The following is a 23,816-nucleotide window of genomic DNA, read 5'->3' as shown; positions in this document are numbered from 1 at the left end:
TGAACTGTACGTGGGTGTCCGAATTCCATGCTTTTGTGCTGAGCATATCACACTGCTTCCCAGGGGTTGCCTCCAATCCTGTCTCATCTCAGTGGTTGCCCCTGATGCTCCCGGGCCACTAGTTCCTTGTCATGGGTGTGGGACAGGGAAAGGAGACCAGAGGGAGCAACAGAGGGGAGAGGGGAGCGTGGAAACAGCTCAGCGCCACAGGACTGTATTTGTGGTGCTTTGCTAGCTTCCAGGAATCCCGCAAAGGAGGGATCTGTTTAACTGGCAAAACCCACAACCAGAAGGGACAGAACTGTTTCGCGATGAGCAACTGGAGTTGTCATTTGCTTTTTCTGGACAGAGGTAGCTTCCAGAGGCTATCTGAGCAGACTCTTCCTGAGCAGATGTTTCCTTGTTGACCTGGAAATGATTTTTCCGGATAAACTTATCAAATCAATGACTTTTGAATATCAGTGTACATTAAAATCACCAGGGGGCATGGTAAAAATGTGCCCCATTCTCAAGGGTTCTTATTCAGTAGATCCTGGATGTAGGCCAGGTATCTGCATTTTTAACAAGCATTTTAGGTAATTCAGGTAGTCAGTGGACCACACTCCCCAAAAGACTTAGATTTAGTTCCAGTTTCCCTTCAACCCAATTTTTGAAATAGGCTCTTTCTGCTGCAGTCTATTTGTTTTAATTACTTTCTTTATTGAAGGATTTACTAGCATCTCCATGTTTACTGTCTGTTTCATTCTCACATAATCACAGTAACTGGAAAGGGAGTCAGAGATGGTTAGCTCCATTTTATTGAGGGTGAGGGGGTGGAGGCGGAACCGAGGCATAGGGAGGGAATTGAAGTCCAGAATTGATGACTCTCAAACCAGGCAATCTTCTGGGGCCTATTTTCTCAGCTTGTGATTTCATATTTAATCATAGTTATTTCATAGGTGTCCAATTCATTGTGCTTGGGTAAGCAAAGTGTATTTGAGTTTTAAACAAAATAGCTTAGCATCCATCAGTGTACTAGGTTTTATATTCAGCGTATTGAAGCTTGTCTAAGCTTGAGTTAATATCTGCCCTGAGAGATGATGTGGAACTGACTTAATGTGCTTCTTTCTGTGCTTGCTTCCTTTATCATTTCTGACTTTTTTTTTTTTTTTTTGGCCTGCTTCATCATACAGGATCTCAGTTCCCTGACCAGAGTCTTAACCACTGGATTGCCAGGGAAGTCTGATGAAGACTTTTACGAGAATAGATTTCTCTTCCTCATGTCAACAGGAACCCCTCTCTGGTCTTTTGGTTAGAGGACTAAATCAAAAAACCTCTTTTCTTTTTTTCCAACTTGTATAGTACTTGGAAAATCTTGAAAACTCTCAGTTTACTTATTTTTATTACAGTTATTTTATATTATTTTATATTATTTATTATATTTTATATTATTAACTGTACAAATATAAAGTAAGAATATAATGATCTTTTATTTATAGTTCTTATATAACTAAAAAATATAAGTTTGCAAGTTAAATACAAATGATATCATAAAACTAATACCATTCAAACTAATATTATAGCAATTTAACATGGCAGATGATGTATTTTGCTGAGACTAAATTATCCCTTGTATTGTGATTATGGTATTCCTGTGAAAACTCAGCTTCTTTTGAGTTCAACATACCTATACCACCAAGTGACCTATATTATCTCAATTTTCTCACCACTTTTCTGTTAGAACTACTGTGACAATGCAGTCTATGATGTGGTTTGACTTTCATTTTGTGCATGAAAACACACTGTCATTTTAAATCCACCTCTGTTCTTTTCTCATGATCCCAGAATAGTAAAAGCACCACTAAGACACACATGCAAATGCAGGTATTGAAATCCCAAGGCCATACCAGGTTGTAAAGTGGTCATTCAAATAGTCCAGAATGCCTAAATTAAGAATTACTGTTCAGATTCACTGGTTCCTAAACTTACACTACGATCAAAAGCCTTATCTACTGTGTTTACTTCCAAGAACCCCATTTTTTTAAAGTCACCTAAATTAATAGACGGGAAAACAGTGGAAACGGTGTCAGACTTTTTTTTTTTGACTCCAAAATCACTGCAGCTGGTGATTGCAGCCGTGAAATTAAAAGACGCTTACTCCTTGGAAGGAAAGTTATGACCACCCTAGATAGTATACTGAAAAGCAGAGATATTACTTTGCCAACAAAGGTCCGTCTAGTCAAGGCTATGGTTTTTCCAGCGGTCATGTATGGATGTGAGAGTTGGACTGTGAAGAAAGCTGAGCACTGAAGAACTGATGCTTTTGAACTGTGGTGTTGGAGAAGACTCTTGAGAGTCCCTTGGACTGCAAGGAGATCCAACCAGTCCATCCTAAAGGAGATCAGTCCTGGGTGTTCATTGGAAGGACTGATGCTGAAGCTGAAACTCCAATACTTTGGCCACGAAGAGTTGACTCATTGGAAAAGACCCTGATGCTGGGAGGGACTGGGGGCAGGAGAAGGGGACGACAGAGGATGAGATGGCTGGATGGCATCACCCACTGGATGGACATGAGTTTGAGTGAACTCCAGGAGTTGGTGATGGACAGGGAGGCCTGGTGTGTGCTGTGATTCATGGGGTCACAAGGAGTCGGACACGACTGAGTGACTGAACTGAACTGAAATTACATTTATTGACAATTTTCCTTTTTTATTCATCAGACATATAAAATTACCATTGCAGAGCTTGTGATCACCACAGGTAGTGATCACTCTAAGCAGCTTATAGTCCAAAACAAACAAAAAAGAGGACATTCTAGTTATTCCGTGCTGCCTGCCCAAGGGTAAATGGAAACTTCCTACTAAACTTTGCAAGAACTCTCATACCGTCGGACCTCCTCCCACCGCTGCCTTTGAGGACTCTTGGAGTTCTAGAGAGGTCAGGTTAGCCTTTCTTGTACAAGCGAAGTAGCCGCTTCACCCAATTTGGAAGGATTAAAGCTTGTCCTAGTTTTGCTTGATTGTTGTACTTCTAGCATGCTAAAGACCTAAAAAATAAGAGAAAGAAAATACAACAGAAGGCAGCATTCCAGTACCAAACTGAAAAGAAACACAAAAACAAGAGAGCAGCATGTTTTTAACAGCTTGCATGGAAAAAGCGGAAAAAATATTGACTGGGGAGTTTGGATAGCACTGTTCATTTTCTCTCACCGCCCGCGGTATTTGTCTTACGGAGCAGGAGCCAGATACAATTCTGGCGCACATGCCGGAGGAAGGGGTGGAGGGGTTCTGTGGAAGCTTGTGGAAGCGTGAGGATATAGCGGGGGAAATTAGGGATGGAGACCCAAATGGCTCCGGGCCAGGATGAGATCGGGGGAGGGAGGCGCTAAGTCTTTTTTCCTCCTGGCCTCAAGCATCCTCTTGGTCCCCTGAGTCCTAAGAGGACACAGCACAGGTCATGCAGGTAGGTTCCCGACGCCTTCAGATCAGCACGAGCAAGATGAATCCCTGCCCCTGTTTCTTTCGCCTGGGAAAAGGACACGGAGGCTCCTTTCGCCTTCTAAGCCCACCTGTCTTTTGGAGTTCAGACCTACAGCTCCGGAAACGGGGACCTGGCAGGGGTCTCCACCCGCTCTGCAGGAACTCAGTTCCCAGACTTCGGCTCCCGCCGAGCTCCGGCCTTAGCCCCGCCTATCAGGGCGCGGGGCGGGGCCAGGGCGTGGGGCGGGGCCAGGGGGCGCAGCGGGCGGCCGAGTCCAGGAGGAGGAGGAAGAACATGGCGGGTGCGGCGGGGCCTGCCACCGGCTCGGGGGCCGCCGGCGGAGATGGAGACGATTCGCTCTACCCCATTGCGGTGTTAATCGACGAGCTCCGCAATGAGGACGTGCAGGTATTGGAGTCGCGCCCGGCAGCGGACGCGGGCTTGGCTGAGCGCGTGGTAGGGAAGGGGGCCAGCCGGCCCCTGTTGTGGGGGAGGCCCGGGGATTGAAAGCCGGGACCCTGAGCTGAAACTTGACGGGGAGGAGGGGAGGGACCCATGAGGGGTTCTGGTGGCTCGACCCGGCGGCCCCGGAGCCTGCCCCGCACGCCTTATTCTGACCCGCTTAGGCGGCGGCCCGGCGTCCCACCTGGTCCTGGGTGCTCGTGGGGGAACCGGCTTGCCGCCCGGGCGCCCTTTCTGGGCCGGGCGGTGAGGACGCCGGGGCCGGCGGCGCCCGTAGCGGGGCGAGCGGGAGGCGGGCGGCGCGGGGCCGCGAGGGGCTGCAGGACGCCGAGGCGCCCTCTGAAATGCAGGGGAATGACTGCCTTCCTCGCGGCCTGCTGGAAACTGGCCCGGCTTGAATGGAGGGGTGGCTAAACTAACCTAAAGGAGGCGGGATGTCATCTCTGATTGAACTTTTCTTTGAAAAGCCTGGGGTGGTACTCAACCATCTCACCTGCTTGACCACTGCTACATTTCTCTCTTTTTAAAATTGTCTCGCTTTTCCGGATATTGTATTTTCTTTCATTTCTTTAATGGGCCCGTCAGAGGATTTCTCCTGAGAAATCTTACTTTAGCTAAAGAAGGCGTGTTCCCTTGTTTTTGAGGTTCCTCATAGAATAAAGTGTAAATTAAAGGTTTTTTTTTTTCCTTCTTATCAGTATGCCATTACCTCACCTATTTGCAGCTACTCTCTTTTGGTCTAAATCACAACTGCTTCTTTACTTCATTCTTCTTTCTACTTTTTTTTTTTAAAGCTCCGTCTCAATAGTATTAAGAAATTATCAACAATTGCTCTAGCACTCGGAGTAGAAAGGACACGAACTGAACTGCTGCCATTCCTTACAGGTATGTGACTCTTTGAGGAAAGGCCTGGGCATTTCTGTTTTCCAGTGGCTTTCAAAACTTGGATTGTTGTTTTGTATTTGTTGCCCATAGTATTAGTACTAAACTGAGCCTGTTGTTTCTACTGTGAAGAAACAGGGCAAAGCATATATTGTAATGTTGTGGCCGGACATATTCAGATATTAATTATTTAGCTAATAGAAAAGTAATTGATGTGCGATTATGAATTTCTAGTTCCTTCTATAAAATAAATCCATGAAGACACTTGATTGAGAAGGAGGAAAAGGCTGTTAGGATGGCGACAGATTGTCTAGTTACATATGGAGTGTCTTCCTAGTTTTGTGTGAGTGTCCAGCTTTGGGCCAGCTATCCTTGTTGATGAGTACTGGGTTCTTGTCATTTCCAGATACAATTTATGATGAAGATGAGGTACTGTTAGCTCTTGCTGAGCAGCTGGGAAATTTCACTGGCCTGGTGGGAGGTCCTGACTTTGCCCACTGTTTGCTGGTGAGTATATTCTGCCTGCTGTCCTTCTAGAACTTTTGCGGTATAAATAATACATTGTGTGGTGATAGGACAGTGCAGCATTTTTTTATGAAGATCTTTTTATGGATAGTCACAGGAGAACAAATTGAGAGAACAAATAATGTAGGCATTTTGGACTCAACCTTTCTTATTTTTTCTGGTTGTGAATGTGGGAACTTTCTCTTTTCTAACTTGTTACCTTAGCAGTTAGGAGAAAAAGGGCTGGATTGTTTCTGTTCATGATTTTTTTCCCTCTTATAGTGGAAATCTTAATTCTCATCTAACAATGCTGTGGCTTTGGGAATGTTTATTAGTTTTGTCTTTAATTGTAAGTGTAACTTTTGATTCTGACTTCCTTTGTGAATTTCATGAATTCAGTTTAATTCAGTTGAAATTTACTGAGAACCTTCTATATCAGTCACTGAAGTTACAATGTTCATGTTAAAGATGAGCATTGGGAGGGTAATAAGGCCTCTGTCCTTTTGTGTCAACAAGTAATTACTATGTGGTGTTAGATGGAAAAATTTGAAGCACATAAAAGAGAAAGGGATTAACCCAGGGTGATCAGGAAGATGTCCTTGGGAGAGAATGTCTGAACTAGGGTGTGAAAGATGACTAGGAATTTGACAGCTGCACAGGATGATGGGGTTGTATGCTTCAAGGCTTCAATATTGGCTGTATTATATTGCTGACTCTCATGACTTCTGTCTTTACCTCTGACCTTTCCATGGAGCTCCAGATATAGGTATATGTAGAAAGATATAAATATCTGTGTTATGTATATCTGCTATGATTTTTCTACTTGGGTGTCAAACAGGCATCTCAAATTTAGTATGTCTGAAACAGAACGCAGTTTTTTCCCCAAAATGTATCGTAATTAGTTGTCCCATTGCAGTAAATCGCATCACCATCTACCCAGTTAGTTGGACAGCCAAAGCCTGGAAGATATTCTTGAATCCGTTTCCCCTCACTAATCCGTCAATCTAATCCGTCAATCACTCCTGTAGATTCTGCATGTATTCCAAATCAGTTCTCTTTCTTCCGTCTCTACTACCACTTAGCTCATCTTTCCACTGGTCTTTCTAGACCATATGGTCTTTCCTCTAGATTATTGCAGTAATCTAGTTGCTTTCCACTCACACCTTCTGCCCCACCACTCTAGTTGACTCTTCACCCAGAGATGGATCACTCCCTGCCATGGTTCTTAGAAAATTCATAATTTCTACCTTAGTTTGTACCTTAGTTTATAAAATTTGCCCCTATGAGCTTATCTCGTATCATGTTCCCTTTAATAACCTCATTCCATTCACAATAGTCTTTGTTCTGTTCTTTGAATACACCAAGCTTATTGCCCTGGATAGTCCCTGTAATAACATGTGTTTTTGAGCTTCCTATGACTGGCTCCTTATCATTTAGATGCCAGCTTTAATGCATCTCAGCAATGCCTTCCCTGACCTCTCAACCTGAAATTCCTTCCCCAATCATCCTTCACCACATCAGCCTTGTTTTTACCCCCTCTTTGGCTGCACCACACAGCTTGTGGGATCTTAGTTCCCCAACCAGGGGTTGAACCCTGGTCCTCAGCAGTGAAAGCACAGAGTCCTTACCATCGGGCTGCCACGGAATTCCCCCTGTTCTCTTTACAGAGAGTTATTGTCCTGATGAGTTGTTATCTTCCTCCATTAGAATATAAAATTGTATTCAATGTCCTGTGATAAAATGATAACGGAAAAGAATGTATATGTGTAACTGAATCAATTTGCTGTACAGCAGAAATTAACATAACATTGTAAGACCACGGTACTTGAATAAAGTAAATCTTTAAAAAATTAAGAAGAAAAGTCAAAAGACACCCCCCCCAAAAGTAAACTAGCGCAAAGAAATCATGGCCTTATTTCTTCCCTCTCCTCAGTGCTAGAATATAAAAGTAATTATCATTTTAAAAGAAAGAGTTTAGGAGCCTTGGAAGTGTGAAACTGGTTGATTGCAAGAGTATAAAGTGTTGGTGCTAGAGTAGGCAGAAGTGGTGGTCCCAGGGCTGTAGGAAAAGGTCATGGAGAAATAGGCCACGTTTCAATCAAGAGACAGGAGCCTGCTCTTCTGTAGTGGTGATAGAGATTATCAATGATACTGCATGAGAGGAGGTCAGAGAAGGCAGTGGACAGATCGTGAAAGGCCTTTACTTTTAAGAAAACAGTATCTTTTCAGAGGGCTTCTGAAATTTCCCTTAGGAAAGCTGAGTACCTTGTGTCAAATAATTTTTGAAATGTATTATGTAGACACCCTTGTTTCCTTTGACTCATAATTCTATTTCACTCTCCTGGTCAGTTCTACATGTGGCTTTTGTCTTTAACATTGGCACTTCACGGTGTATCCTGAAGTTGTCCAGACCGAGTGCAAACCCAGAAGAGCAGCAGTTGAGAGAATCAGCCCTCTGCACTTTTCCCTGGGCTGTGCTGCACTCGCTCACTGATCCTAGTCAGGGCCAACCCATTTGGTCTCCTGTTTCTAAAGCTGCAGGCAAGGTTTCCTACTGTCTCTGTACCTTTCACTTAATTGTTCTTTCATAAAGTCCCACTCTATGTCTGGCTCATGGAAAAATCCTGGATGCATTCTGAGAAAAGTAATTTTGCACTCAGCCTTTAATAGTTTGGAAAAGGCAGTGGTGTGGAGTGAACTGACAGAGGTAGCTTCCACCTCCAGGAACGGTAGAATGATACTCCGGGCGCCGTGGCCTCAGTGTCCTGATGCGGGGTCCTCATGTAATTGTGGTGCCCAGAGGTGGTCATGTTTCTGCACTCACTCTTGAGGAAGTACACATGGTTCTGTCGACTTTGGCTATACAGCTTTTAAGTCGAGTGATTCAGCTCACAGTGATATTAATACTGTGTCAGGTCTCTTCCACCGTGTCATTCGTAGACACCATCTGGGAATCGCCATCTGGGACATGAAATCTTGGCTGTCCTACAGAAATCGTGTCTTCAGGTTGGACACAGCATATGCCATCACCGTGTGAACTGAAAGTAACCATTTGGTGTGATGTAGCTAACATTCTGGTTACTTGTCCCACCTCCCTCCAGTCACTTTAAAAGGTGATAATCTGTATCTAACCTGGTTGAGTAAGTTTTCTCACTGGTTTTCCATTTTGGTCTGTGCAGCCTCCTCTGGAAAGCCTGGCAACTGTGGAAGAGACTGTGGTTCGAGACAAGGCTGTGGAGTCCCTGAGGCAGATCTCGCAGGAGCACACACCAGTGGCCCTGGAGGCTCACTTCGTACCTCTGGTGAAGCGCTTAGCAAGTGGGGATTGGTTCACCTCTCGCACATCCGCATGTGGTTTGTTCAGCGTTTGCTATCCCAGGGCTTCCGTTGCTGTCAAAGGAGAAATTAGACAGTAAGATATGGTATTTTTTAGTTATTTGGGGTTATTGGGAGCTCACAGCTGACAGGATACACAGTACCCTGTTACCAGTGAGTGGCTGGTATCAGGGTAGTCAGATTGATGACAGCAGTTACCAGTGTCCAAGTGCACATACCAGTGGGTTGCCTTTGTTACTTCTATGAGTAGAAGTCTAATGCCTGATGTTTGTAGGAGAAAACCTCTGAAATTCCTGTGTGTGTTGGGGGATGCTTACTCAGTGACATGTAACAGGAAATACCTTCATTATTTTATCTGTTGCAGGTACTTCCGTTCCTTGTGCTCAGATGACACACCAATGGTACGCCGTGCTGCTGCTTCCAAATTGGGTGAATTTGCAAAAGTTTTGGAATTAGACAGTGTGAAAAGTGAAATCGTTCCTTTATTCACCAATCTAGCTTCAGATGAACAGGTAGGTTAACTCTTAGTAATTAAAGTACACAAATATGTTCTTACATTTGAAGAATTTCTTCGGATGTTTTGGTTCTCATGTTAGGATCATTTTTTTTTTTTCAGAATTATTACTTAATTCTGGCCTGGCTAAAGTTTAAGATTACCCATCCCAGTGTCCTTATAATTCTTTCTTAGCCAAACCGTAATTTTCTTTTCCATTTAGCAGCTGTTGAAGGGGAGTTGAGGAATTGGGAGCCATAATTAGGAAGGAAGACCAAAGCCACATTAAAGAGTAACTGTACCTTTGGGTACTGCAGGCTGAATTATTGTGGGACAGTAATGTTTCCTGGAATTTTTGGCTTTCAGATAACAAGCATAGCATGTATTGGGAAAGCTTTTTGACCCTCTGCATCCTCTGTATGAGTGTATAGGATAACTTTGCATGAGGGCAGTTATAAATCCAAGGATCTCCATCTCATCAGTGTAGAAATTAGCAGTAATAATGGGTTTCCCTGGTGACTCAGTGGTAAAGAATCCATCTGCCAATGCAGGAGACGCGGGTTCAGTCCTTGGTTTGGGAAGATCCTCTGGAGAAGGAAATGGCAACCCACTCCAGTGTTCATTCTTGCCTGGGAAATCTCATGGGAGAGGAGACTGGCAGGCTGCAGTCCACGGGGTCACAAAAGAGTCAGACACAACTTAGCGACTAAATAACAACAAAAAGCAATAATGATACACTAGTAAGCACCCAAATGAATCTTTTTCAGCCTGTTTTAAGTAGTTTACATATGTGAAGTAATTCAGCCCTTACAACAGCCCCATGAGGTCATTACTTACATTTTACGTATTCGGAAACAGGCACAGGAAATTGGAGTAAATTGCTCATGGTTGCATAGTGAGCAGTGTTGGAGTGCGGGCTTGAGTCTAGGCAGCTTAGCTCCAGAGTTGTGACCTTCACTGCTAAGCTGTAGTGCTCTTCTGTATGGTGCTTTGGAGAATCAGCCCCCAGAGTTCCTGGACTCTAGAGGAACAATTTACCTAGTTTGTGCCCTCGGATCACTGTATGTGTACAGGATCGAGAGCAGCAGATACATACCTTGAGTCTCATGTTCAGGTTCTAGATCTGAAGATGATAAATCTTTGAAAATAATTTTTAAAATTAATTAAAATAATATATACAAAGTAGTACAAAGTGAATATGCATCTTAAGTATTACAAGGCATGTTATCCTGTAACTTTCATCTATGAAAGGAGACAGAACTTGGTTAGCCATCATCCAGGAAGCCCAGCATGATTCTGCCTCCCAAACAAACACCCCTCCCAGTTCCTACTCCCTACCCCCTTAAGACTGTAACGCTCTATCTTGATTTTTGGGGTAACCCCCTCCTTATTTTTCTTGGCATTTTTACTGTTCATAAAGTATGGTTTAAAACAACACTGTTCAACAGAAATACAATGTAAACTACCTGTTAATTTTAAGTTTCACAGTAGCCATAGTTTACAAAGTGAAAAGCAGGTGAAATTGATTTCAATACTGTATTTTTTTAATCCAGTATATCCAGAGGAACTACCATTAGAGTGTGTGGTGCTAGTTACATTCCAGGTACTCGGAAGTAGGTAGTAAGTAGGATAATGGTTGTCACATTGGAGAGCACAGGTTTAGAATCCTCATTTGAGATTTTGTTGATTACATTTCCCATGGTATAACTCAGTGTTTTCTTTTGTCCTGCAAAATTGGTAGTTGAATCTAGAGTGGAGATTTGTGAATTTTTTTCTGTAAAGGGCCCGATAGTAAGTGTTTTAGGCTTTGTGGACCGGACAGTCTCTGTTTTAACTACAGAGCTCTGCTGTTGGGTGTCACACACTGCAGTGTGCAAACTAACGGGCATGGTGCTGTTCCAGGAAAATGTTATTTACAGAAACTAGCTGCTTTCCGTATTTGGCCAGTATTTGCCTCGGCCCTGATCCAGAGGCTTAATGAGAGCTGGTTTGATATTTTGGGGGCAGTAAGATCACTTTGTTAGCTGGAGGCTGCTTTTCATCAAGAGGCATGTCTGGTTGTGGTATTAACAGTGATGGAGGCTGAAAGAATTATTTGTTTAGTTGTAACGTGTGTGTATGTTCACTGTGACCACTGATAGAATTGCTGCTCCTTTCTTAGTCATTTGTTGAGAAAGTATTTATTGAGACCCTTCTGTGAATCAGGCACTGTTCTTCATGCTGGCTTTCAGTGTTAAATGAGGGACCATGCTGTCACGCAGTTTATATTTTAATGAAAGAAGGCACAATAAACAGATAAACAAAATATTAGGGATCAAAATGATGTTTTTTGACCACCACTTCCCTGGTGGTTGGGAACCTGCCTTGTAATTCAGGGGACATAGATTTGATCCTTGGTCAAGGAACTGAGATCCAGCATGCTTGGATCAGCTGTGAAGCAGCTAAGCCTTCATGCCACAACTGCTACGCCCTTGTGCTACAACGAGAGAGTTGGTGCGCTGTATCAAAAGATCCTACATGCTGCGACTAAGACCCCAGTGCAGCCAAATAAATGTAAAAACGGATGGAAATCGGGTAGGGTAACATAGTGGTGGGGCGTGATTATGGGCATTCTTTTAGACTGGTTAGTCAGAGAAGGGCCATGAAGAGGTGGCATAAACTGAAACTTGAACAAAAAAATGCCAGCCACGCCCTTTCCTAGTGTGTCAGAGCTCTAGGAAAAGAGAATTCCGAGAGGAGAGGACATTTAGTATGTATAAAGGTCCTGTGGTTGGAACATAGTGGGTGAAAAGGACTCTGATAGGAATTTGGATAAGATAATCAGGGCCCAGATTGTAGGGGTCCTTTAAGCAGGGTGTTGAGTTTGGGTTTTCTTTTCTAGGTGTAATGAGAACACACCAAGATTTTAATCAGGGATGTAATTTGATGTCATTTAAAATTTTAAAAGATTGTTCTGGCTTCTAGGTGGGAAACTAAATTGTAAGGTGGAGGGTGAGAATAGAAACAAGACGAGTTAGGAGACTTTCACAATAATCCTGACAAGAGACAGTGGTGAACTAGGGTGGCATGGTGAAGATGGAAAGACTCTGGTGATCGGTTTGGAGGCAGTCAGTAGAACTGTGATTGAATTGGGAGAAGGGAAGAGGCATCAAGATTTCTTGATTTTACTTGAGAAACTGGGTGGATACTGCTGTTACTGCTAAGATGGAGAAGATTCCAGGAGGAGTAGCAGATACAGGGAAGAAAATCAGGAGTTCTGGGAGAAAAGTAGTTGATTAGTTGAGAAAGTATCGATGGGTATGGATTTACATCGGTGATACTAGCCCCTTGATTCAGCATAGTTTCTGGAATCTGAAAATAGCTGTATGACCACTACCAAAGATACAGTTCTGCCTTTTTAGCCTGTTCATTTAGATAGAGTGGTGAGTGTCTTGGGCGTGTAGTAGGTTATTGCTGATCTGTAATTTTTTAAATTTATGACATTTGGAAAGTTGGAGGCACTGTTGCCTCTTGTGTGCGTGCATGTGCACGGATGCACACGTGTAGGTATGTTACATACTCTTACAGTTTTTGACGTTTCATCTGGGGGCTCAGATGTTTATGTATTTTCACTTCCTGCTAATATATTTATGATTCCCCAATCTGTAGTCTCAATTCCTAATTTTTCACTAATCTATCTATTTGTATATTACTACTTTTACAAAGGATATATAGATACTAGGTTGATACTTGGCAGTTTACATTTGGGAAGTTGAATTCATTAATCCCTTAACTTTCTAATTTTTTCTGCTGGGTTTTCTAGGGTTGGCTATCTCAGAAGTTATTCTGTCCTTGATCATCAGCATTTAAATTTAATGTTTTTTAAAAATTACTTAAAAATTGTGTTTTTCTGTGTATTTTTCCGAGTCATTATCTCATGCCTAAACTCGGATTATTGCCGTCCTAAACTGAGTGTTTTGAAAACTGAGCTTCCTGAGGAACTCCCTTAGCCGTACCCCTTTCTCTTCCTCTGTTGTGATCTTCTGTAAACAACTGGTACAAGCATGGTTTTCATTTTTATTGCTCAGCTTCTTAGAGTGAGGATTTAGAGACATCATTAAAATGTTCTTTTTTCACATAATCTTTACGTTTTTATTTCATTTTCCTTACGAAAAATTCTGTATTCTAACCAACATCGTTAACTTTGCTATTCACTCAGAGAACAGTCATTTCTGCCTTAATGGCTTTGACATGCCTGCCATTTCAGGCAAAGGGAACAGCTATTTCAAGACATAAAGACATGAACTGCTTATAATGTGGTTTTTTTTTTTAAGAACACCCAAGCACTACTGCAGCCACACACTGCCTCATGGCTTTCAGAAAATACTGTCTGACTAACATAAAGGAATTTTGTTCATTAGGATTCAGTGCGCCTGCTAGCTGTGGAAGCCTGCGTCAGTATCGCCCAGTTACTGTCTCAGGAGGACATTGAGGCTTTGGTGATGCCTACACTTCGACAAGCAGCAGAAGATAAATCTTGGCGAGTTCGCTATATGGTAGCTGACAAATTTTCAGAGGTAAAATTAGTGCACTGACATTTTTTAAGTACTAAAAGGAAGAAACCCCCCAGAAACCCACAGATTTGCTGTCATAACCAAAAGTTTCTGAATTGGAAGTGCTTGAGGCAAAAATATACATAGACCTTCCTAGACTCATGATGAGGTTATGTCCTGAGAAACCCATTGCAGTTGAAAGTGCATTTAATGGACCTAACCTGCTGAACAGCATAGCTTAGCCTTGCCTACTTTAAACTTTTAAAGAACACTTACATTAACCTACAGTTAGGCAGAATACTCTAACAGAAAACCTGTTTTATAATAAAATGTGCAATAGCTCATGTAATTTATTCACTACTGGTACTTGAAATGAAAAACAGAGCGGTTTTAAGTGTATCGGCTGTTCCCCCTTGTGATTCCATGGCTGACGGGAAGCTCTGGCCTCCCCGCTCTGCCCAGCATTACGGGGGGTGGCGCTACATAGCACTAGCCCAGGAAAGGATCAAAATTCAAAACCTGAAATTTGGTTTCTAGTCAACGTCTATTGCTTTCACAACATCCGAAAGTTGAAGAATCCTAAGTTGAACGATCTTAAGTTGGGGACTATCTATACTTGACGATTGCACTGTGCTTGTTAAGTTATTTTGATTAGAGTACATTAAAACCTGTACAAATTCTTTTATAGCTCCAGAAAGCTGTGGGTCCAAAAATCACCCTAAATGACCTCATCCCCGCCTTTCAGAATCTACTCAAAGACTGTGAAGCTGAAGTCCGAGCAGCTGCTGCCCATAAAGTAAAAGGTTAAGGTGTCAGTTTATGTTGTAACTAGATCACTTTGGTGCATTTTTTTATGTCAGTGAATTTTGTAATATTTTTTGTCTTAGATTATGTTTTCAGATAAATAGAGATGATTTTAATGTGTTAAAATGTTAACATTGTCACACAAAGCTACTCCCTTATATATTTAAAACCAAATAGCTTCTGTTTAAAAAAAAAAAAATTCCAATCCAGATTGGATTGGTGTGGTACACAGTGGCATATAGATTGACCAAAAAGTGCATTTAAAAGTAGCCATTTTTCTTCCTTGGAACTTATTTGCTTAAACATATGATTTGATTTAACTTGAAACTTGATAAATCTGGTTAAATTTCTTCATTTGGCTCCTTGTAAGTGGCTCCTTCATTTGGCTCCTATGTAAATGACAACATAAGCATTTTTTTTTCTTTCTCTTTATATATTTTAGAACTTTGTGAGAACTTGCCTATGGAAGGTAGAGAGACCATAATTATGAATCAAATTCTGCCCTATATAAAGGTAAACCTAACTTTAGTTTATTTTTTGTTTCACTTTAGTTTATTTTTGTGAAGGTAACCCTGACCTCAATTTTTGTTTGTATTACCTTAAAGCTCTTTGGGTTTAAACGTGGACCAGGGATGAATGGGACAGGTATATTAATGTGTGACACTGGTATTTATTACTTATTACTATTTTGTAAGTACAAAATGCTCTCTTTTGCATAGGTTTATTTTATCTGACAGATGGTCTGAGGAAACTTTATCGACTAATCAGTATTGAAAGAGTAATGTCTTTTAAAATTCCTTGGGAAATCATATGGAAGTTTCTGTTGTCTTTCAAAAAAACTAAAGGCTTTTAATTTTGACTTTATTCTAGGAATTAGTATCTGATACAAATCAACATGTCAAGTCGGCTCTAGCTTCTGTAATTATGGGGTTGTCTACCATTTTGGGCAAAGAGAATACCATTGAACATCTTCTACCTCTCTTTTTAGCTCAGTTAAAGGATGAGGTGAGTCTGGCTATAAATTTTGTTGTCTTTTGATAGTCGGTGATTTGGTTTGGTTTTTGTTTGGGATGTCACTGAAAAAGTAACTTATTTTAAACCATTTATGGTATTTGGGCATGGAGTTACAAGTTCCCGAGAAAATGGGCCACTGATACAGATGTAAAAATGTCTGTCCATCTTCTCTGCCTAATTCCTGATTATATTCATTGTTTTTTTCTTCTCTTTAAACTTAATGGATCTTTATTTGAAAAGTCTCATTAAAATTTAGATATAGTATTATAAAAATTACCCTTTTTGCCAGGCATGATCATCAATGCTTTGCATGTGTTATTATTATGTGTAATTTTCACAGCAATCTTATTTTTGGGGGTCGGTCTTAACTATTACTCCCATTTTACAGATGAAGAAGGTGAGGCACAGAGGTAAAATAACCTACCTGAAGTCTCAGCTGTGGTCCATATGGGATTTGAATACGTGTAATTTGATTTCATAGCTTATGTGCTCTTTACATTTCTATAGACTTTTCATTGAGAGTTTTAAGTCAACTAAATTATGCACTTTGAATTATTTGTGTACTCAGTATTAAGTATTTCTTCCAAGACAATAGTTTTTTCACCCAAGTAACTTTCTCATTTTAAAATTTATTTGCTCATCATGGTGGTAGGAGAATATCGATCAGAGAACTTGATCTTTATATGTGCTTTTTTGGCTCTTGTGTATTTGCAGTGTCCTGAAGTTCGTTTGAATATCATCTCCAATTTGGATTGTGTAAATGAAGTGATTGGAATCCGGCAGCTCTCTCAGTCACTCCTTCCTGCCATAGTGGAGCTGGCTGAAGATGCGAAGTGGAGGGTCCGGCTGGCCATCATCGAGTATATGCCACTGCTGGCAGGCCAGCTGGTGAGTGTGGGTATTGTGTGAGCTGAAGGATAGCATCACATAGTGGAGCAGCCTCGCCAGGGCCAGCAGGAGGCCCACATGGCTCGTGTGGTTATGTTCATTTAGATGCATGAGAAAGTATGGTCTCTGTCAGTTGCCTGTAGAATGGTTTTCATTTTTATCAGTGCATTTGTATCTAACAAAAAGGTATTATAAAAACACATTTCACCTTCCCACCATCTGAAAGCAAAGCCGTAGAAGAATATATAATTTCTTGGTATATGTCACATAGATTTTGTGATACTTAATGACTCTGTGACTTAAGGAATATTTATCTGAGAAGAAAGGGGAGTATGGTTTCGAGATTTGACTTTTGCTCAGGGAAGCTTCTTTCTCTGCCTGTACTCTGAGCAAATGTCTCTGGTTACCACTTTTCTTGCATTATGGTTAAAGGGAGTTGAGGACTCCCCATATGAAAAAGGAGTGTTGAAGTTTGTAATGCTAATATTTTGGCCAGAGTTTGTATTATCACATTATCTGTTACTATTTGAGATTTATGCATAGTTTTATTGATAACAAGTTAGTTAAAATTTCAGTGTTGGGTTTTATAGCCATATCCTTTCCTTTCTTTTATAGTAGGTACCCTAGTCAGTTCTGAGTTTGATGTGCCCTCATCATGGTGGTTGCACGTCACTATTAACCGTTAAAATGTAGATGAGGAGATAGACAGCTGATCTCTTTTTGGGCAGGGCTGTGTTCAGTGTTTTATTTCCAGTGCCTCCCATGGTGTGGCATTAATCAGGCACCTAACATTTGTTGATTGTTGAGAGAAATGAATACTTGACTAGTTTCTGAGAAAGTGCATAATGTGTCAGTTTATAGCCAGTATTACTGCAGTTTGTTTCTCCTCTTTCACTTCTGTTCCTTTCATATCATAGCATATGAGATTTACTTTTTCTTTTCTTGGACTAGTGACTTTGTATTGTTATTTTGGTGTACTTAGTTTATGAAATGTGTCTTGTGCATGTCTGTGGGATCATGTTTTGTAAAACTTGAAGTGTCCCATTCTCCATAATAGATGCCAGAGAGAGCAGTGTTCAGGTTTCCCCGCTGTCTGAAAGTAGAGCATCCCTAAGAGCGCTTTTGCAAGCCTAAGGTGGTGTAAAGCAAAGAAGCAGTTACCTTAGGACACATCCTGCTAACAGATACATGAGATACTAGAGAAAGCACAGATGCCCACAGACAGTTTGGCGCAGTGGCCCCTGATGCTGAAATGAGATGTTGAGTGCAGTGCTCAGGGAAGGAGCTTGGCCGTGCCACGCTTGCTGCTGCCTGTCTAAGGGTTCGTTGGCTTGTTGCAAAACGAACACTGAATACTGTTTTCACCTTTTTTCGTTAAAGGAGAAATGCAATTTAGATTTCTTTCAGTTAGTGAAGACATGTACTCTTTTACAGCTCTTTTGTAAAAGTGAAGTGATATAAAGTGAACTTTCAAAAAGTAGAGGATACCTAATGGGGTCAAAGTCATCCTGTCGGTTTTTTCCCCCACCGTTGCTGCTGTTCAGTTGCTGAGTCGTGTCCGACTCTTTGTGGCCACAGACTGCAGCACGCCAGGCTCCTCTGTCCTCCACTGTCTCCCAGAGTTGTCCTGCCATTCCCAAGTACTGAGTGTCATCTTCTGTTCCTAAGTGTTGGCTGTCATGACTCAGAGTGGAAAGCAGCAGTGGTTAACTGGTTTGCTGAAGGTTGAAGTAACTGTCCAGAAGGGACGGTGAATTTCAGTACCGTTTCTTTTAACAAACTCTTCCTTGGAAACAGACACTTGGTGACTTTGCTTCATGCTTGTCTAGCAGGGGTGGCATGCATCAGTCAGAAGTGTTTTATTATACAACTTCAACATCTGTTAGTGTTATATAGTTTATTCTTTAAAAAAAATCCATAAAGACTTTTATTTCAGGTAGTCAATTTATAAAATTCCTTCAAGACTTTATGTATGGCCTGGTTTATGGACCATAGTGAGTAAATGTAAGGCTAAACCACAAGAATCAGGAAATAAAAGGTAATTAGGACTCAGAGAAATCCATGATCTGAAATGAAAAATAAATCTTTGAGAGCAGACATGGTAATCCAAATGTATGCTAAAGCCGGTTCATAACCTATTATTATGAAGCCATTTTATTATATTTTGAAAGCACTTGTATAACATTTCTGTATTTAAAATATGTGGTCACTGGTCAGAAACTTCTTAGGTTCCAAAGAAGCTAAAGAGTATGAACATGTAGGCATCAAGAGAGAGGTGCGGGGAAAGCGTAGTTCACAGCCATCTCCCACATGATGTGAAGTCCACGGTGCTAGGTCTGTGTAAACCAGCTTGAGGAGCTTGTCTGTGGCCTGTGCTGGTATGGCCACCGTTGATGGGGAGAACTGGGATGGGTCCACCCCACCTGTAGTCTTGTGCCTGCTTATTCTCTCTCTGCTTTCTCCCATGGATCCCAGGGTGCTCTCTTTAATTGGGGAGGAGTCTATTTCTTGATGTCAGGTTCTTTATCCTTAAGGATTTATTAAGATATTAACCAAAAAAAAAAAAAAAAAAGATATTAACCAAAAAGGGAGAATTTTGAGAATTATGAGTATTTCTGACTGGTATTTTCCTGATGGCTGGTTTTCACAGATATTCCATAGAGATCTTTTGGCAGACTGTCCATGCTGCGTTCTTTCTGCAGCGTAGTGTCTGGTTCCAGGCCACTCTCTTCTCTCCCACTTAGCAGTCCCTGGGCCATCTCATTTACCTTTTCTTTATGATTTCTATCCAATAAAGTAGTTTTGTAGTTTGTAAATCAGACCTCATGGTATTCTTTTTTCTGGCTGGTCCATGAATTCAGCTTATTTGGAAATAAGTGACTTTTTTTAGCTTTCAGGTCACTTTGGTGTAATATAAATAGACCTTGATTTTTAAACTTTGGAGACGTGTATTAATGGAATCTTCTGTATCCATAGGGTGTGGAATTCTTTGATGAAAAGCTGAATTCTTTATGTATGGCCTGGCTTGTGGACCATGGTAAGTAAATAAGTTAATGGGAGTCCTGTGTTTTTGCATAATCCCATTTTGTTTGTGTATTTCCTTTTCAGAAAGGAACCCTAATCTGACCATATTTTGTTTTACCAGTGTAGTGATGAAGACAGTCTTTCATTAAAGTCCAGTTAGCTTGTTCTGATAAAAAATTCGACATTTCTATCTTCTACCAATTTTTCTATCTTAAACTTTATTTTCTTCATTGGACAATCTCTCTGTTCTATTTCTCACTCTTTCCATTATATTATTTTTTCTCTTTCATACATATACTCATTCCTTTCTGATTCAAAGGTCTTCTGTTCCACCGTCCTTTGCCATCTTTGTGTCTTCAGCCACTGTAGACTGAGTTGGATAGGGATTGGAATCAGAAGAAAGACCTGGGGGAAGAAATGGCTCGTGGGCTTCTTTGAGGTGACATAGAGAAGCAGGTGTGCAGTGGTGCAACAAAGATGTCAGGGCGTGGAAGGAAGACATCGCCTGTCCCCTAGGATAGAGAGGGCCCCGGTTTCTGGTTTGGGTGAGAGGCTCACGATCTTTTCTGTGCATTTATAGCATAACTCATTTCAGCAATCACAGAATCTTTTTCCTCTAGTGCCACATACTGTGTTAAAAAATAAAAGCTGAAACTGCTGCTTATCAAAATACACAGTTGATGTTTTATGTAAAACTATTTGATATGTTCACTTGTTAGCAGTTGACTTTTGAACAAGGTTTCAGGTCTGGATGTCTGCTTGTCTGCTGGGCAGCGATGGGTCGGAGAGGGCCTCTGTCTACCAGTGAGGTCCAGAGTCAGCCTCCTGTCCAGACCTGGCAGCTCCCGTGTGGTCTGAGATCTGTGCAGATGAGGGCCCTGAGCACTTACAATGTCCTGGGAGCTTTGGTTCCATATTTTGGTGCTTATGATGGGTATCTTGCTTCAGTTCCACAACACCTTATTATATACTTTAGCATATCTCTGAGGGTGTCTCTGAGACCCTCCTTTGGGAGTAGAGGGGATATTGTATCTGCTTCTGCAGGTAGGTGGTTTTAAGGGTCAAAACAAACAAACAAAAAGAAAAAACCCAGCTCTCCTGAGTGATTTAAAAGAATACCTCCAGTGTAAAGCACAGGACTTGGCGTAGTGGGTGTTAAATAACTGTGCTGAACTGAAGCTGAATCAGTGGACAGAAATGCTGACGTCCCGGATGAAGCATCACACATTTCAAGACGTCAGTCCTTGCCAAACTGATTTTTTTTGAAGAAAGTGAAAGTGAAGTTGCTCAGTCGTGTCCGACTCTTTGTGACTCCGTGGACTGTAGCCTACTAGGCTCCTCCGTCCATGGAATTTTCCAGGCAAGACTACTGGAGTGGGTTGCCAGTTGGATCATATGGTTAAAAAAGTGAAGAGGAGAGGTTCAAAAAATGTAAATTTCGTAAAGACATGTAAATGTAGATAATCTCATTGTTTTCAAACTAGATTGCAAAGATTTTATTTCTCTTTTTCTTGTCCTCTAAAGTTGTCTCTGTAAGGCTTCATTTTTTTTCTTCTTAGATGAAACTAAGGTTTGGTGAAATCATAGGTAAGATAGTCTTCTCTTTTTAGAAATAAAATGTTCATATTATTTCTGATAAATAATAATGTTAGTGAGTCCCAGCAGATTGGTCCATACTTTCTTTGAAAGCTAGTATTCTACACTTAATTTTGACATACTTTTAAAATCCTGATGTTCCACAAAGAATTGAATTCCTGACATCTTTTCTATATAGAATTCACCTGTCAATGCAGGTTAATTAATGCTTTCTTTTTTCTCTGATTTTTTGTCTTCCAGTTTAGGAGCAGAAGAGACCCTTGTGTCTTTTTCTGCAGCAGCATACTTAAGTGGCCTTTGCAAGCATTCTTTGAACCAATGAAGTATCAGCTCTGAAATTGTTGGAGGTTTTGTTTTTGCATTTTAGATAACTGCCATGTAGTGATCAGTGATCTGTTAAATTTTTCGAAACTTTTTTTGCTTATTAAAGTACTAAGAGGAAATTGTGAAAAAGTACAGAGAACTAGAAGCAAGACAGTATCACTTACCCTCTTTTCCCATGGTTGGGTGGATAGTGTTGATCAGAGAGAGGAATTTAGAAGGGGAATTGATTTTTTATAGGAGGAAGGAAAAAGTACCAAAGTTAGTAATACACCACATATAGAGTGTGTTAGAAATTCAGAGGAACATTGCACATCAGCCAGACCTTGAGGGGAGAGGGAAGAAGGAGGGAGAGAGACAAAACAAGCAGAGAGGAGAGGCAGAACCGTGGAGTGGTTTGTTTGCATTCTTTTCACAGCAGAATTGAGAGGAGCCAAGAACATAGTAGGCGTCTGGCCAAGTGGAGTTGAGTGCAGTTAAGGTCTGGGTCAAGGCCGAGCTCTCGTCTCTGGTTACTCTGGCAATGAGATCGCTTCCCTATGGCAATGGCATTAGGATGAGAAGAATCTCAAGCAAATAAAAAAACAATGAGGGGAGAAGACACAGATGGGAAGAAGTTGGTGGGGGACAGTGTGCTCAAAACAAAGACTGTGCTGGTGAAGGGAGGGAGTTTTTGTTATGAGTGGAACAGGTGACTTGAGCGTGTTCCTTCGAGAGTGCTGCTGAATATCGATGGCAGGTTGCCTCTCCCACATGCTCTGGTCAGGTTGCATGTTGGTAATAATCTAGCCCCTTGTTAAAGTGTCTGGCCTGTGCTCACCAGCGGTGGCGCCCAAGAGGCTCTGGCCTGGGAAGAAGTGGCCGTTTCCTGGCTGGGAGCCGTATGTCAGCTGTCTGGGCTCAGAGCTGTGGCCTGGGTGCCTGTCACTCCCCAGCTGTCAGCCAGGAGCCTTGGGCGCACCTGGAGGGAGGGGTAGAAGAAGGAGTGAGTACTGACCTCTTCCCTGTTACCTAAGGCCAAATTTTGAGTGTATGGGACGTGTAAGATGAAGCGTTGCCACACCTGTCTTCGTTGGCTGCTGTATGTAGTAACTAGTTGTTGAGAAGATTGTGGCTCAGGCCTTTATTATCTAGATTTATGATGTCTTTGCTAAATGACCTTGTAGGGAATTACGAGATTAAAGCAGGCAGGTATATTCACAGAAGGCATTTGACGTGTTGCCTCAACAGAAACATTTTTAAGGGGAAAAAAGGCAAGTCAGTCTCAAGTTTTTATTTGCTGTTGTGTAGACGATGACAGTGGCCTCTGAATAGCCTCCTCGCTGTCGTTCTCTCAGCTGTTCTTGCTGCTGCTGGCATAATCTTGCTAAAATACCACATTGGTCATACGGCCACATCTTTGCTTTAAAAACCCGTCATTGGTTTCCTTACAGTCTAAATTTAGCTTTCATGAAGCCCGGTCTGGCTCCACCCTAACTGTTCAAACTTACAGTCTCACAGATTACAGTTTTTTCCTTTGTGTCCTGGGTAACTTTTTTTGTCCTTTCTAGGAATTCCTCCCCTCTTCTCTCCACTTAGACACATCCTCCATAATTTTTAAGGCCCAGTGCAAGGCCTGTGTTTCCCACAGCCTTCCCAGACCTCCGTGTTCTCTGTCCTCTAAACTCCTACAGCCCTCAGGGTCTTTACTATTGCATGCTTTATAATAATGCGTCTTAGACCCCATGACTTCTCAGAACGCATTATTTTTCACTTCTCTGCTTGAGTATGTGGTCTTTGGGGGCAAGTAACTTATGCATTCTTTCTGTGACACATAGCACATAGTTGGCAGGCACTCATATTTGCTAATTAATGATGCTTGTAATGAGCTCCTTACTTCCCTTTTCCTTGGACATCTTGAAACTATAGTCAGACCACATCAGCATATTAGAAGTCATAGCTGAGCATGCTTGCCATTGCAGTCTGACTAAATTTGGAGTGTTTACAGAGTTTTACTTTTGGCCCACCTTTGACGATGGCGTAAGGAAAAGTAAACTAGATTACGCCCGTGATGTGAGCAGCACGACAATGTCTTCTTCACCTCTTCTGCAGTGTATGCCATCCGGGAAGCTGCCACCAATAACCTCATGAAACTAGTTCAGAAGTTTGGTACAGAGTGGGCACAAAATACCATCGTTCCCAAAGTGTTAGTAATGGCGAATGATCCTAATTACTTGCATAGAATGACCACTTTATTCTGCATTAATGTAAGTATTACATAGCTGTTTTGTTAAGCTCTGATGTTAAACCAGTTATTCAGGACTGTATTTCTGAATCCTGAATATGTTGTCCTCTGTTTGGACTATATTTCTTACTACTGATTAAGTTGGATATTTAGGAGATGAGAGAAAACCGTCAGTTTTTCAATTTGTGTTAAACTCTATAGTCAAGTCAGTTTTGAATTCTGGTCTAATTCTGGGATTCTATTCTGCCTTGTATCTTTCATCACATACTCACACTAG

At 41.5% G+C, this 23,816-nt stretch overlaps 1 protein-coding gene across 4 annotated transcripts in view; it reads left to right on the top strand.

The window, feature by feature from the left end:
• Window positions 1-3,727: 3,727 nt before the first annotated feature.
• PPP2R1B (protein phosphatase 2 scaffold subunit Abeta) overlaps window positions 3,728-23,816 on the top strand; it is a 36,130-nt gene continuing 16,041 nt past the window's right edge. For all 4 annotated transcript variants that reach the window (XM_019974772.2, XM_070803394.1, XM_019974775.2 and 1 more), the window contains exons 1-12: window positions 3,728-3,867; window positions 4,716-4,806; window positions 5,210-5,310; window positions 8,487-8,719; window positions 9,008-9,155; window positions 13,537-13,692; window positions 14,357-14,471; window positions 14,915-14,985; window positions 15,343-15,477; window positions 16,201-16,374; window positions 19,351-19,411; window positions 23,407-23,561. In XM_019974772.2, the coding sequence (XP_019830331.2) occupies window positions 3,754-3,867; window positions 4,716-4,806; window positions 5,210-5,310; window positions 8,487-8,719; window positions 9,008-9,155; window positions 13,537-13,692; window positions 14,357-14,471; window positions 14,915-14,985; window positions 15,343-15,477; window positions 16,201-16,374; window positions 19,351-19,411; window positions 23,407-23,561 (1,554 nt within the window). In that variant the 5' untranslated portion in view covers window positions 3,728-3,753. The remainder of the gene's footprint in view (window positions 3,868-4,715; window positions 4,807-5,209; window positions 5,311-8,486; window positions 8,720-9,007; window positions 9,156-13,536; window positions 13,693-14,356; window positions 14,472-14,914; window positions 14,986-15,342; window positions 15,478-16,200; window positions 16,375-19,350; window positions 19,412-23,406; window positions 23,562-23,816) is intronic.

The sequence above is a fragment of the Bos indicus genome, chromosome 15 (assembly GCF_029378745.1).
Source record: "Bos indicus isolate NIAB-ARS_2022 breed Sahiwal x Tharparkar chromosome 15, NIAB-ARS_B.indTharparkar_mat_pri_1.0, whole genome shotgun sequence".
NCBI classification, from domain to species: Eukaryota; Metazoa; Chordata; class Mammalia; order Artiodactyla; family Bovidae; genus Bos; species Bos indicus.
This window is presented reverse-complemented; position numbering and strand designations above follow the sequence as displayed.